The 14,760-nt window shown below is 46.5% G+C and overlaps 1 protein-coding gene across 1 annotated transcript in view; it reads right to left on the bottom strand.

Moving 5' to 3' along the window:
* Positions 1-685: 685 nt before the first annotated feature.
* The window catches only part of med13a (mediator complex subunit 13a), a 71,462-nt gene continuing 57,387 nt past the window's right edge, over positions 686-14,760 (bottom strand). The window contains exons 14-30 of the mRNA XM_085419842.1: positions 14,250-14,461; positions 13,458-13,654; positions 10,851-11,767; positions 10,519-10,686; positions 9,834-10,057; positions 9,493-9,682; positions 8,755-9,157; positions 8,377-8,608; positions 7,976-8,167; positions 7,094-7,317; positions 5,652-5,794; positions 5,340-5,498; positions 4,288-4,476; positions 3,802-3,944; positions 3,549-3,713; positions 1,999-2,099; positions 686-1,785 (exon numbers count right to left, since the gene is read on the bottom strand). Coding sequence (XP_085275968.1) covers positions 1,653-1,785; positions 1,999-2,099; positions 3,549-3,713; positions 3,802-3,944; positions 4,288-4,476; positions 5,340-5,498; positions 5,652-5,794; positions 7,094-7,317; positions 7,976-8,167; positions 8,377-8,608; positions 8,755-9,157; positions 9,493-9,682; positions 9,834-10,057; positions 10,519-10,686; positions 10,851-11,767; positions 13,458-13,654; positions 14,250-14,461 — 3,992 coding nt within the window. The 3' untranslated portion in view covers positions 686-1,652. The remainder of the gene's footprint in view (positions 1,786-1,998; positions 2,100-3,548; positions 3,714-3,801; positions 3,945-4,287; positions 4,477-5,339; positions 5,499-5,651; positions 5,795-7,093; positions 7,318-7,975; positions 8,168-8,376; positions 8,609-8,754; positions 9,158-9,492; positions 9,683-9,833; positions 10,058-10,518; positions 10,687-10,850; positions 11,768-13,457; positions 13,655-14,249; positions 14,462-14,760) is intronic.

Below are 14,760 nucleotides of genomic sequence, written 5' to 3'. Positions count from 1 at the left end.
GCTCTGCGTGGTTATTCCAATGCCTTTTCCCACATGTGAATAGTGTGGTAACAAGCTTGCAGAGATATTGTATATTAGACGCAGATGGTTACTGCAAACAACCATGATTTTCCAAAAAAGAAAACATGGCAAAATAAACTTTCATAGGTTTATTAAATATTGAATGTATTTATCTACACTCAAAATAAGACCAAATACATTTTAATGGTCAAATTTTCCAAGCCAACAGACGCTGGCTAATATGAAAGATAAAGAGCAACATCAGTAGATGGAGGAAACATCCAGACAGAACATGTTTGTCTTTGCATGTCCAACGGGCAGCCATCCATAACAGGTTCATTTACACCACACATTTACTTTCACACTGAAATGGGACTGGTCTAAATGTGTCCATAACCAATCAGAAGTGGTGCCAGGAGGCAGACCTCAGCCAATGGGAGTACGGAGAGGCGCGCTACAATAAAGGGATGTGCTGAAAAGGACACTGCACGTCTCTTCTCACGGTCTTGCTTTCATTTTCTTCTCGAAGAAAAATAAACGGATTAAAAAAAGAAATAAGATTAAACCTGAGGTCAGCTACTTCCAAGAGATGCCAATAGTTGTCACTCCGCTGCACTATTGGTGTCCTTGTCCAATTGCACATCACAGCCCCCTCCCCCAGGCAATAAACACAAGCACAGGAAAATAAGTTGACGCACTTTATTCCTAAAACAGAAGCCACACCACCGACTGCTGGCATGGCATTCATATAGAATTATTTTATATATATTGCCGTTTGGTTTTTGTGTCTAAATGTGTGGTATAAAATACTATATACAACAATGTACCTCTTTATTTGAACACAGTGAAGTTCATTGCTGTACAAGTCCTCTGTAGCTACAGCTTTGCTGTAAGGTCTTCACGCTCAAAGGCATGAAACATAGTTCTCCACTCTAATTCTTCTGTACATTGTGACAATACAAATATTCTGTCTCCATTACAAAAAATAATACTCTAAAAGCAACCTACTGGGACTTTCATTTTTATGGGATTTTTTCCTCTGGTGTTTTTATTAAGACGATTACATATATCTTAGACCAATTGCTTTAAAGCAGGAAGGTGATATAAACCTTCTCCATTTTTTATATATAAAAGAGGTTAAGAAATAAGACAAATTATACATTTAAAAACTTACAATAAATAAGATAAATGCAGGCATTTTGTTTGGATACAATTACATCCAAAGGAATAAAAAGGAATTTCATGTCTTAAAACCAAAGATCCATTCTTGGGTTTTTTCCTTGATCAAATATGTCCCTTTTCTTCCAATAATTTTACAGATAAACTTGTCTCATCGATACAGACTGGCCAGTGACTGTGCTGCCATGCTACATATCATGACAACCAATCTGTCATTCTTTCACGTTCATTGAATGCAATTCAGCTTCTAGTTTCCCCTCTTTTTTATTCCCTTGTCTCTACGTGCATGTCTTTAAATCACAGGGACAGAATATCCAGTCTCACGGGGGAGGGGGGGGGGGGCGGCGTGGTGGAGAAGGACTGGCTAGGCTTGGAAAACCATCTGATCCCATCTTGGTGCAGGATCCAGCTCCGTACACTGGTTTTCACTCATTATGACCCCCCGCCGCCTTCTTCCTGTAACAGCCTGATGTTTACAACATGTTCATGATGAAGTTGTACATCTGGTTGAGCACCACAAAGTGAATTGGTAGACACGATCGTCGGTCTTGCGTAGCCGGGTCACATGTCAGCCAGGAGAGGGCGTTGTACTGCTCCAGCACAAATCTGCCGAGGAACACAGGCATACAAAACGGTTACGCTTCAACGTTCAATCGATGAACATTAAAACATGCGGCAACTTTTACCAGCATTGTGCACAAACCAGCGTCAGTCTGAAATCGGCTACAAATAGAAAACTCACCCTGGAAACAGTCAGCAGGGTGGTAATAGTAATTTGTGCACTCGACCTGATGCAGAGTGTGTGCTGGTGTTGTTTACCTGAGTACATCTGAGGTCTGATTGGAGTCGAGGGGGTGGGAGTGTTTGCTGTGCAGCAGTTCATCTGATTGCACTGAAGCCACATGGAGGTGCAAAGAGGCCTGAGAGGAAGCACGGGGGGAAGAGGTGGCGTCAGAGGCATTATAATGAAGTTATCAACCTTTCATTACATGTCATTTAAATAATGACAGCTCTTTTCACAGCAGAAGGGTAGCAGCAGTGAGTCTGCAGCCAATTCCAGAAGCAATGGATAAAAAGGCAAACAAAACAAAACGACCTTATTCTAAGTACAACACACTTTGATTGTGTGCAATTACGCACAAGGCTTCAATCACACTTGCTCAAGCAGCAACATTCTTCACCAGCCTTACAAATTTACTGCATTTCCGACATAGCTGTGGTTTATTGGGGTGGTGAACCAAGTCTATGCCAGAGCGGTCAGAGCTATCAGCTGAGCCCGGGATTAACAACCAGCACTGTTTATAACGGCCACGCAGAGCTCTGTCGTAAAAAAGTGTCAGTGCATTTTAGTAGAACACCCGACAGGTAAGAAAAAAGGTCAGGGTTGCAACCCACACAGGACACTGGTGTTGGGCTTTGGGTGATAATGTTCAGGACGGCTCCTTAAATTCACTAGTAGGGCTGTGCGATATGACCAACATCTCATATCCCGATATAAGACATCTATCAGCCCGACAACAATACAAATCACAAAAATGTTACACTTTCTGAAAATTCTGTGAATCTCGGGCAGCTCTACTTGCGTGAAGAGTTTCCAGCTGAGTGTCGTGCACCTGGAGTCGAGTGTTTTGACAGATGCATGAAACGATAAATTTTAGACATAAGTTGTAAGGTCGCTGTATTCTTTGTATTTATTAGGTGGCGTGCTGCAGGGAAAAGCGCGCTCTAACGTTTGAGTCTGAGGCTTATTTGGAGCACCTGACGGCTCTTTTTTGCTTCTCGTCTGTAAACTCTCTCCACACTCTTTCACGTGATCGCTGCGTAGGTGGTAGAAGACGTTTGTCGTGTGGAGTCTGAGGTGGGGGCCGGCTTCCTGCATAATTACAGTTTTCTGGTTCGTGTCAGACTTTTCATAACCAACCCATGTCCGTGCTACAGAGGCAGCCCCTCCTTTAGGAATAAGGTGCTGGATTTGTTTTGACTGGTCCTTCTGTTTGTCATCATTTTAGTTTATTTTGAAAAATCTCAACAGCATCTTGAGCTTTATTGTGAAAGGTTTATGTGGAAAATAAACAAGCAGACGCTGGGTTTACCGTCGTTGTTGCTAATGACAACACATAAAAACAGTGACTTGTCCGTCCGTAGTGTGGTTATTTTAAATATAAGAGAAAGAGAGAACTTAAAAAAATTAATATGGCTGCTTCAAAATAAAATAAATAAAAATACAATATTGCCATAAATAGTTTATTTTGCGACACCACGAAACAAACGATAGCGTGACATGAAACAATGTTTTCATATCGTCATCAGATGTATATCATCATATTGAACAGCCCCAGTAAAGATGCAGGAGTATCCTTAAGTAGTACCTTGAGAAAGAGTGGGCACTGGTTCTGAGCCTGCGGACAGGCTGACCAGAACCAGTCGGGTAGTGGGCCGGCTTTGGCCGTGGAGACGAAGTAGCCGAGTGCCAGAGGCTGCTGCAGGAGGTTAGGAACTTCTTCGTGGGACTCCATACGATCGGTACTCTGACCCTGCAACGAGGTGGAAACTCGAGATAAACTTTTTGCTTTCTAAGCGTCATGTTGCACAGCGTGTGTGTGCGTTATGTACATGTTGTACCTTGCTGCCATCACCTCCGTGGTGGTAATGAGAGCCAGGGGAGTGCACCGGGGAGGTGGTAGGTGAGATGTTGATGATGTCTGGATCCACTAAATCGTTCTCCTGGTCAAGCAGGGCCAAGATCCCGATAGCATCAGAGCCATCTGTGGAGAAGAGAACAGCTCAATAGGATCTGCGATTGGAGGGTGAGTGTGCCACTTACTGTAATGCAAATTGTGACTGTAAATATAGCTTCTTTTTCTGCCAACAAATGTATTTTTCGCAAAAGAAATGAGCTGAAGACCCCTGAGGGTGCCATAGATGCAGAAAGCATGTATGCAACCATGACTACTATTCATTCTTAACAGACTAGAAAAGTAAACAGGGAGGATTTGGAAACAAACTGCACTGAACGGGGGGGGGGGGGGGGGGGGGGGGGGGTTGCTGTGAGACAAACAAACAAGAAACAGCTGCTGAGTGAAAGACAGATAAAGGAGAACGACTGACCAGTGGTGGGATTGAGAATGTCGATGTTGGTGTCGATGTTGGTGTAATTGCAGCTGGCGACCTGGACGATGGCAGAGGTGGGGAAGACCAGGATGTGGGTGCAGGAAGTGTCCTGCGGCGTGCTAAGCTGCGATGTCTGCATGTTTAAGGTGGTGCTGCGGCCAAACACCGAGCCCGTCGACACCGAGTCTGAGAGGACGCACAGAGGAGAGAGAAAGGGTCAGTGAAGACACACAATATGAACAAGAATCCATTCACAATCCTTTTGTCTAGTACAAGTAAAGTGATTAAACTGGTGCTCGCTGAGCAAATTCATCCCATCCCAATCGTTAAAAGTGATTTAATTTCACCGCACCATCGTGACTATGTTAACAGAAAAGCCGAGTTAGAGCTTTAACTGATTAACACAGCTACGGCATTCAAAATTGAAAGAATTAACTGATTAAATATTCATATGTGTTAATTTTTGCAGCTAAAAATCACAGTATTAGGTTTTCAAAGCGTATTTTAAAGCGTCCTCACATATATACACACCACGGAGGAAAGTAGATTCTGAATGTCAGAACAGCTGTTACATTTAGTGCCAACCCCCTTAGTCATAGTCATCTGAGGCTAACACAGCCTCGCTAATCTCTTTCAGCTTGAAGGGGTTTTTAGAAAGGAGATGTCCTCAGCTTGGCATAGCTCAACAGAATCCCAGCATGATGCACTGACAATCCCCCCCTACTCGTTTCCCAAAATAAACCCATTGATCTGGCTCTCCATCACACTGCATTGAGATCAATGAGTATCTGAGAGGTAGTGCTTTATGAGCGAAAGGTACACGATCTTCCCTGCCATCAATCCGCCCTGGACGGGAAGGGAAGGGGGGGGCATTGTGATACGCTCCTACCATCCATCATGCCCCACACACACACACACACACACACACACACACACACACACACACACACACACGTTGCCTCTCTGGGTGAAGTACTGTCACTCAGATACGACGTGTACATTAAATCAGTACGTTTATTTAGAATCTTTGTCAAGCGCACACGTTGTACCTGGCATGATGATAAAGGATCCCTGTGGCTCCATGGCAACCAAGCACACGCTGAGGATGCTGGGGGTGTCCGAGGCAGAGATGCCACACATTCGGCACATGTCCTTCAGACGTCGACTCAGCGACTGCAGGTTTCTCCTGTTCAACAGAATGCTCCAGTCTGGGACACAGAGGCGAGACAAAGGGGAGACTGAGTGAATCGTACACTGGTACGAAAACACTTCAGTGCTCGACAATCTGGTTTTTGGCCTCGGCAAACTTTAAAAATAAATAAATAAATGAATGAATGAATCAGCACGACTGTCCTCCTTACCTTTCAACTCTCCGTGCCCGATCCTGCCTAGTCGGCCAATCACCACCCTCCAGGGAAGGGATGTCATCTGCACGAGTCCCAAACACCAATCCCACAGTTTCTGTAAGCCAAGACGCCGAACTGACCCCTTTTTCCTCCGTGCCCTGCAGAACACACACAGCACAAACACGTCAAAACCTCGCGTTAGCCACTCAGCAGGGGTTCAATGCAGGATAAGCTGAACTAGGGCTGGGCGATATGACCCAAAATTCATATCTCGATATTTTTTAGCTGGACGGCGATATAAGATATATATCTCGATATTTTTTTTTAAAAGCCATAAAGTAAGAACAAAATGAGAGTTCTTAGTCAAAGCTGTGTCCCAGATGTCACACAGGCACTTTTATTAACATAGAGCAGATGTACATAAAATTTACTCAAAAATAAATTATGAGCATTTATTAAATAATAATGCTCCATAAATAAAAGAAAACAATGTTGTTTTTGTGCTAAACAAAGAGCTCACAATTGTGCAGTCAAAATGTAAACTAAAAGACGCTGAGCATAGTAACAAAGACAGATTTCACAGCTGCTCTGTTCCCAACTTCTACTCTGTGACTGACAGCATTGAGTTTGAAATCCTCTTCGTAACCACGTCTCTGAACAGGTGCCATTTATGGTCCTTATACACAGTAGGGTAATATTACGTTGAAGCACAGTACGTATCACTCCGCGAAGGCTCCTCGGTAGCCGTAATGCGCCGACAAACTATCAAGCGGTGCAGCTCCGTAGCTTACCAAAGTCGTAATAAAACATTTTTGACAGATTGCTGAGCGCCGTGTTCCACATAAAATCGGTTCGCGGCCATCAAACACAACCAGAATTCATACATAAGGCGCGCTGTCAACTTTTGAGAAAATGCAAGGATTTTAGGGTTAGCGCTGTTAGCTCGTTAACACGTTGACGCCGTCCAGCCCCACGCACGGGTCGATGCGCAGTAACTCGTTAACAGAGATTTGCCGTGTCCATCTTGTCGCTGCCTGCACGTGAAGCAATGGGGGAGGAGGGGGAGTTGTCTTCAGTGAAGGCGAGGCGGAGTAACGTTGCGTAGAGACAAAAGTGGACGAAAGAGAGGCAAACTTGCGGCTCCACAACTATAATTATAACGTAACATAGACTATATCGATATAAAGGATATTGTCACATCTTATATCTCGTATAAAAATATATCGATATGTTTTAAAAACTCGATATATCGCCCAGCTCTAAGCTGAACCTCTTGCCTGTTGTCTAAATTTGAGTGCTAAGCGTCGTGCAGATTAGATATGAAGCAGACACCCTGAGTGACATCGAGGTTAAACACTTGTGTAGAGTAATATTAAACAGCCAGGTTTTGTTTCATAAAAACATGCCACGGTCCAAACTGTGAAGATGGCAGGTTTGTAACGCTGATGCAGTCCTACCTGTGGGGTACATCTATGTTGATGATGCAGGTCTCCAGCAGTTCCCCATACAGGTCAGTGCAGGTAGCCAGAAGCCACCGTTGGTCGTGGGACAAACAGTAACCTACAAATAGCACGTTGTACTTCTGCGAGGCCTCTCCAAACGTCTCCCCCAGCTCTGTCTGCTTGTCCTTCACAGGTGCGAGGATGAACGGCGGCGTGTACAGACGCAGACACTCTGGCCTCTGCAGATGGAAAAAAAGATTCAGGATTTATGTTTCACCTCTTCTGCACCAAAGGATAAATACTAGATCTCTTCTGTCTTGGCTGACTTCCCATATTATTTATGGACAAATATGCTAATGTGTCTGTCCCATTGTCCCACCCATATCCCAGTTGTTTCTCCAAGGTACTTCAAGGCTTTCCAGTGTATAAAAGGAAAAGGTAGCATTGCTGTGAGGAAGGAAGTCAGCTGAATTAGGTCCTGATCTAAAGCACCCCTTTGTCTAAACTGGGAGTCAAGATCCCATTATGAAGGTCTCAGGGAGCTAGCCAAGCACATAATGGAAAGAAAACTCTGGAGGAGCAGAGGGTTACAAGTTCCTTTGGTCCGGTTCCAGTTTCAAAAAAAAAAAAAAAAAAAAACCCTCTGGGGATGGTTAAGTCTGAAAACTATTTCTTTCTGGTTGCACACTCAACACAGCTGGGGCTCGAGGCTGGACCACATCAGGTCAGGTTCATGTTTGGCCTGAAACACTGCTGCTGGGGTCGGAGTGCCACCCTCTCTTTGCTCTCGATCGATCAGAGAAAGGAGGATACCCGGACAATAACACTAACTCACAGGACCAAAAGAGAGCACTGTGAGTTTGACAACGCCTACAACCTGGCTTTTGCTGCATTTACCTCCGGGCTCTTCAGTGCAGTGTCTATGGCCAAGCCCGGGCCGAAGCCGGTCAGTGATTTGACGTTGGTGGAGGCGGGCAGTGGCCGTCTGCACTGAGTGAACACTGAGAATGCGAGCGATTTGAGGTGCTGGGCGTAGATATGACGGTCTTCACCTCGCACTGGCTGAAGCAGGTACTGGCATGGGATAATCTGAGGTTTAACAGAAGAGAACGAAAGGGACACAAAGTTTTTAAAATGACAGGTAACCAAACTCTAAACTCTTTACCAATGCTTCTTTACATGCAACATGAAAAGTGGGAAGTAGCACACATGTTATGGTTGTGGAACAACACTGCAGTTCCCACGATGAGAATGAAATCAAAACAACATGCAGGACCTCTCCTTTGAAATCTACTTACTTGTACAGAAACAGAATTGCGGATGTGTGGAGGCAGCGACTGAAGCATCTCAAGGTAGCAGCGTAGCAGACCCAGCGTCCACACGCTGGATTGTGCGGGCACTGGCCCCGCGCCCCTGTCCGCCTCCTCGTAGCTAAAGGGGTCCACAATGTAAACAACGATGGCAGGTGGGTACGTGACAGCGTGGGACTCCCCATCCGTGGGCACTCCCACCTTCTCTCGCTCCAAAGTGCTACAGAAAATACAAGGACTCATTTTACGCTCAGCCAACTTATTCGCTTTAGATCATAAATGCTAAACTTTATTTTTTTGCATGAAAGTGTTTAGTATTAATACTTTTCTGTTGGATGTATGAGGGCTTTTGTGTTCTGACAATACCTCTCGGGGGGCTCTGTGGGCCCCTGGGCTTGGCTGCTGGAGTTGTCCCCCGAGGCACCGGTATTCTGGGTACCAGCCTGCTGTCCCAGCTGTCCACTCTGGGGGCCGCCTCCCTGGCCCTGGCCGCCCATGCTCCCAAAGGGGGGAAAGGAGCCGGGCTTGGCAGGTATCGTGCTGCCGGTCTGGCCTGACGATGTCACGAGGTTGTTGGAGGGCGCAGAGCTGTTGGAGGGCCCGCTGCTGCTGGGAACAGTGGAGCCAGCGGCGTTCACTGAAGCCTGCTGGCTGGCTGTGCTGGAGGTGGAGTTAGATAGTTGTGTGGATGATGACTGGTTGGATGAGGGTGTGGGGCTGGGCTGCGTAAGGAGAGAGCTGTCTAATGCCTGTGATGCGAGGTATGGAGCTGCATCGAGAAACAACACAGGAAAGAAGAGCGCACATCGTTGGACTTTTATCAATAAGATAAAGCAGACTGAAAATAAAAAAAGATACTCCATTTACTACTTTTCAACATCCTCCTACTCTGATCACGCTTCTTTGGAAGCTCTGCTCGCTTTCAAGCAGTCAAGGTTCTCCAGCCAGCCTTTTTATCACATAGCAATATATTAATAACTACATCAAGAGGTGTTAAAAGGTGGAAATTCAGCACCAAAGAGCTGAATGAACCATATTATCCACCAGAACAACCAGCAGCCACACAGAATCAAGCACGTGGTAGGAAATGTCAGCGTAGCGTACCGAGGTTGTGGCGGCACACTTGTGCATAGAGTTTGAGCTTAGCGAAGGTGTCACTGTTGCTGCTGGCAGCCTTGAGGAACCAATCACTGACTGGCTGATCCACGGGGGTCTTGGCTCCGTTGCCACCAACAAGGACGATGCCATCAGCGTAGCCTTTGGAAATGGGCCGGTGCTGTCCCAGACGACATGACTGGAGGAAAATGGATAATGGCGGCGTGTGAAAAACAGAGTATGATACATAGATTTACTTTCATTAGTTTGATTTAGCTAAAGAAAGTGCTGAGAGTAGTTGTTGTGTGGTGACAAACTAAAGGGGCATCGTATGGACATTTAATCCTTACCTCATAAACAGCGGTGAGGTCTCTGAAGAAGGTCTTGGCACCACTGAGCAGAGCCTCGTTGTCAGGACAAACAACCAGATAGCCGATGTCCCGCTGGGAGCCGAAGGGATCCAGCAACAGCTTCTCCCAGTAGGGCAGACCAAATGGAGACAGTACCACAAAGTCATACTCATAACCCACTAAGAAGGTGGGGATGGGTAGAGGCTCCGGGGACTCGTCTGTGCCTGTGGAGGTGATGGGAAACAGGAGAAGAGTGAAGGTAAAACCAAGCGTGGGTGGAAAGAAGCCGAAAGCAACAAGAAATAAACCAAAGAGTGAAAATAGTTAACTGGTAAGCTGTCACATTCAAACTTTCACTGTGAGGTCACCCAGCAACGTGACAGCTCCTCCCAGCAGAACCACAGCAGAGGGGCTTCACCCACTACTGATGTGACAGTCTCCAGAGCTTTGCTCCCTCGAGATTCAAACGTCATCCACAACGTTTCTTAATCATCCTTATGCTACAAACTAAGGATCTGACCGGCAATTCTTTTCAGTTAGCACTTTTGCACTCAGACAAGCAAGATTCAGGGATTTTACTCAGTCTGACACCTCTTCATCTTCTGTATCAGGAAACGAAAACAGTCAATCGCTAATAGCGTCGCGTGAATAGCAGCGAGGTCTCAGAGTTTAACACGGGATTTACCGTAAGAGCCCCGTCCAGCCATCTTGTGGAACTGCTGCCAGGTGAGGGGACCCTGAACGCCCCATGACCGCACCGTCCTTTTCTTCTGGATTGCATCCTGGAGTACGGGCTGCAGGGACATCAGCACCCGCAGCACATCCTGAGAGCACAGCGCACTCACGTCCACTGCTGGAGGACAGGTGAACACAGGAGACAGAGATTCATCACAACACCAACATTACGGGGGGGAAACAAACCATGGACTTTAAACATGGTGTTTAAAGAACAATTATTTTGTTTCTCAAAACAAAAACTATTAAAAAAGCAGGTTCTTGAAGGCGTTACGGCCTCACCATTTTGTTTGGCCCAGTTGTGCAGACAGGTGCTCTTGACCAGCGCCTCGTCCACCTTGCCACCTGACATGTTGTCCATGAACTGCCTGCCGTGCTCCATGGCCATGTAGCAGTCGCTGCGGTAGTCCCTCTCCTCTACCCGTACACATGGGGGTATAGGAGCCCCGCCTGGCCCCCGAGTCACTGCGTCATGCTCCAGAACTGAAATGGGTGAAAAGGGGTTTGTGCACTGATCCTGCAGGAGCAGAATCAGCTCGTCCGAGATATGGTCGCTTCTCCCGGCTCCATTTCTCTCCAGCGAGGAAAGCCGCAGCTCCTCGAAGCGCTTCTCTGCCTCTCTGCTGATGTCCGTGCCGCGGCCGATGATGTCCAGCTCGTCCTCCAGGAAGAGGCCCGAGCCGTTCCCATAGCGCCTGTTGACCACGGCGCTGAAGCCACAGTTGCAAAGTTTCTGGGCCTCGCTGACCGGGTCGCTCAGGTACACGCCCGCATCCGCTCCTTTGATGTTCATGTTGCACTCGCAGATGCAGCAGCTGTCAAAGTTGCAGTCCTTGAAGAGGTTCATGACCGTCTCGGAGAGGATGAGGGTGACGTAGAGGCTGTGGGCCTCGGGGATGGAGGGTACCGTGGCCGGCTCCACCGAATTCAGCGGTCGGCAGGTGGAGGGGGTTGACGCCGCTGGGGAGCAGAGGTCAGAATTCTCGTACTTGATTGAACCCTGGACGCTGGAGGGGCCACGTGGCGTGCGGGGGGTGCGAGGCGTACGTGGGGTAGGGGCGGAGAAGCGGGGGGTGGCGGGTGAGGGCAGGATGCCGGTGCCACCACTGTTACTTGGTGGAGCGCTGTTGATCATGAAAGGCGTCTGGGTTTGAGGGGTGTACTCTTGGTCCATGGTGCTGCCCACACTGGGGATGTTACTGAGAAACGCAGAGAAATTAAAGAACACAAATTAGATCCGTCTCACGTACACGAGTCCCCTGGACAGAGGGTCTAACTGCGGTGCAAAGATATGGGAGACACCACACAGTTGTATGCAAAACATGGTTCTTCTTGGGTGCCAGATCAGTAACATTCAGTACACCGCTTGAGATAACAGCATACTGCCATCCACCTGTCTTGCTGAATTTGCGAAGACAATTTGAGTAATAAGGCAGTACAATAAGGAACGCAGAGTGGGTTCAGACACATGTTTACACATGAGGGAACACGAATGCAGGAGGGAGAGACTGCGAAACAAAAAAAGGCAGAAGAGGGAGAAGACATTCAATAAACATTTCAGCAAGCGTCCCTCTGAGGTGAGGACATTTTTGGGTTTGCAAGCAACTGTGAGGAAGCAGAGGGAGACCGAGTGTGTGAGAGAGCCAGAGAAGGGTGGGGGTGGGTGAGCACATCGTGTCCCTAGCTGCATGTCGGGGGAACAGCTCCTGGCGCAGACCCATTAGAAGGAAGTCCCAGCACAACACTCTCCAGCCGGGACACAGTCGCCATGGGATGCAGATGGCAAGGCAGCACCATAGCAACAATATACAAAGTGCTTATAGACACCTCTGTCTACCCACTCAGGCTCAACTTAGCGTTCCAATAACTTAAACCAAAACCTTACTAATGTTACAGTTATTCAAATATTTAAACCAAAAACACTGACCACCTTCTTTGCTTGTTATGCTCTACATCTGCAGTCATGCTCCAGTGTACTCGAGAGAGAAATGTTCTTAAATGATCTGCATCATCAGGCGACAGTATAACCCCGCAGATGCAATTAGTTCTGCTTTTAAAAAAATGACTTCTTGTGGAAAAAACAATTTAAAAAAAAAATCAGTCAACCTTTCCAGCTGAGAAAGAGCACTTCCTGTAAGTAAAAAGCAACGCGTCTCGTATCTTTAACAACTAGCGTTTGGTCCAGTTCAGTCATTTGCTTTAAAGGGTTTTTATTATTTATAGAAAATTACATGGTTTGTTATGCACTTTATCAATATGCATGTATTAGTCAAACACACAAAGTAAAGTAACACTGGTTAATACTGAAATAAGAAGTGCATCATTGTACAAGAGGAGCAACAGAGCCTAGATAGCAATCAGCAAACACAAAGCTAATGTGAGGGTCGACCGAAGAAAGGCAGAAAAACCAAACTGTCAGAAATAAGTTTCCATGTTTGTGTGGAAAATAGCAGAGCTGCATGTGTGTAGCCAACAGCAGCACTGACAGATCTACTATAGCCGGCACGCTGCTATGAGCAGCTAGGTGGCATGGAGCCGCTGTGGGGGCCCATCTCACCACTGCGGTTATAATCCTCGCCTTCAACCAAGAAGGCATTTTACACTCGGATCCCTGCTCCGCCTGAGGCAGCCATGCATGGGAAATTGAGCTGACTGCTAAGGTGGTGTCCAGGGATAGACCAGAGGCTGTGTGGACAGACAGAGAGCAGGGTACACACTTCCTCGCACACCACACTCAACTAGAGCCCTGAATCAGAACAATTCTTTCAAACAGGCTGACATATCTGAATTAGTTCAACTGACTGTCAAAAGACAGAGAGAAAAAAAGACCTACAGAGTCACACCTGAAGGTAAACATCCAAATAATATCACAGAAACAGAGCAGCATACCTGTCCTTGTTAAGGTAGGTCATCACAGGCACGGGGTTGAGCATGTCCCTGCCCATGGTCCAGCTGGGTCGGTAGATGCAGTCCTCTGGTACTTTGATAGGTGGGAGACACTGACTGGGCAATGTCTTCAGCGGGGCAAACATGGAGCAGCCTACAAATAGCTGACACAGCTCTGGCTTGTACACAAAAGAATAGTCCTGCAAAATGGACAGAAAATAAGGCATCACTGTGTCTGGTCCTTTGGGGGCGGGGTAGCCACAAACAAACACCCAAAAGATGAATCACAAGCATCCCAAACAAATCCTGCGGCAGCTTCTTTTCACATTCAGATATTACCTGATACACAGTTATTGTATTGACAGTTTGCATGTTCTGTTTGGACGTGCTGCAGAAAATGAAATCAGATGCATGCACAGGCAGGACATACTGGTGCTGGCCAGATCCCGTTTGCAATATTTGCATCACTAGATTACTTTGATACTGGGCCAGTTACATTTTTGTTAAAAAAGATCATTTTTCCTTATTTTCTAGTAGATGTTTTTGCACGTTTAGATCACCCTACAAGAAGAGACCTCTGAAGCACAACAGACAAGAAATTCTAAATTCTGTGCATCACAACAAAAGATTGCTGTTCTTGCTCTTGGTATCCAGCAGATTGCATTGTGGTATGGGCCCTTGATTCCGAATCTGTTTTAAAAACCAAATCCACCAATAATCACCAGCTTTGACATCTACAGTTTCTGGCAGTAAATCCTCCCTACAGAGTCAGTCAGCTGTAAGTCTCACACCCACCTTGATCTCAGATGGCTTAGGGCTACAGAAGCTCTCCTCCACCTCAATCTTGAAGTGCCCTCCTAGAGTTGAAGGGCCTTCCACTGTTGTCATGCCCGTGCCGGGCTCCATGGTGCAGTACTCCTTGCTGCACATGTTCATAGGTGAGTATCCCATGATGTGCTGCTCCAGGGAGGGAGGCGTGGGAAACATCTGGATTAGATGATCTGAACCTAGAATAGAAGAACCAGAGGGTAACGATGAAGGTCAGACTGAGGCTATAACGTGTCTGAAAAGGAACAAATGCAGGAGGTTTAAGGCAAACGTCTATTGCAAGACTACTGCTGTTATCACACAGCTTACACTGGGGATACAAGTAATTATAGGTCTGTATCCTATGTTTAAACCGCACTTCACAAACCATTTAGTAAGATAGTAACTACGGAAATAGCTTCACAAAAAATGTTTCAATTTTAGCTTTAAGTGTTACTAAGCGTTCTGCCTGCTGATGCATGTTTTATGTTTCTGTAAT

Source organism: Rhamphochromis longiceps, linkage group LG10 (assembly GCF_057381845.1).
Source record: "Rhamphochromis longiceps isolate RC_006_pf linkage group LG10, R_longiceps_female_GT1.1, whole genome shotgun sequence".
Classification (NCBI taxonomy): Eukaryota; Metazoa; Chordata; class Actinopteri; order Cichliformes; family Cichlidae; genus Rhamphochromis; species Rhamphochromis longiceps.
The sequence above is the reverse complement of the archived record's forward strand: the minus strand, read 5'-3'. Positions and strand labels throughout refer to the sequence as shown.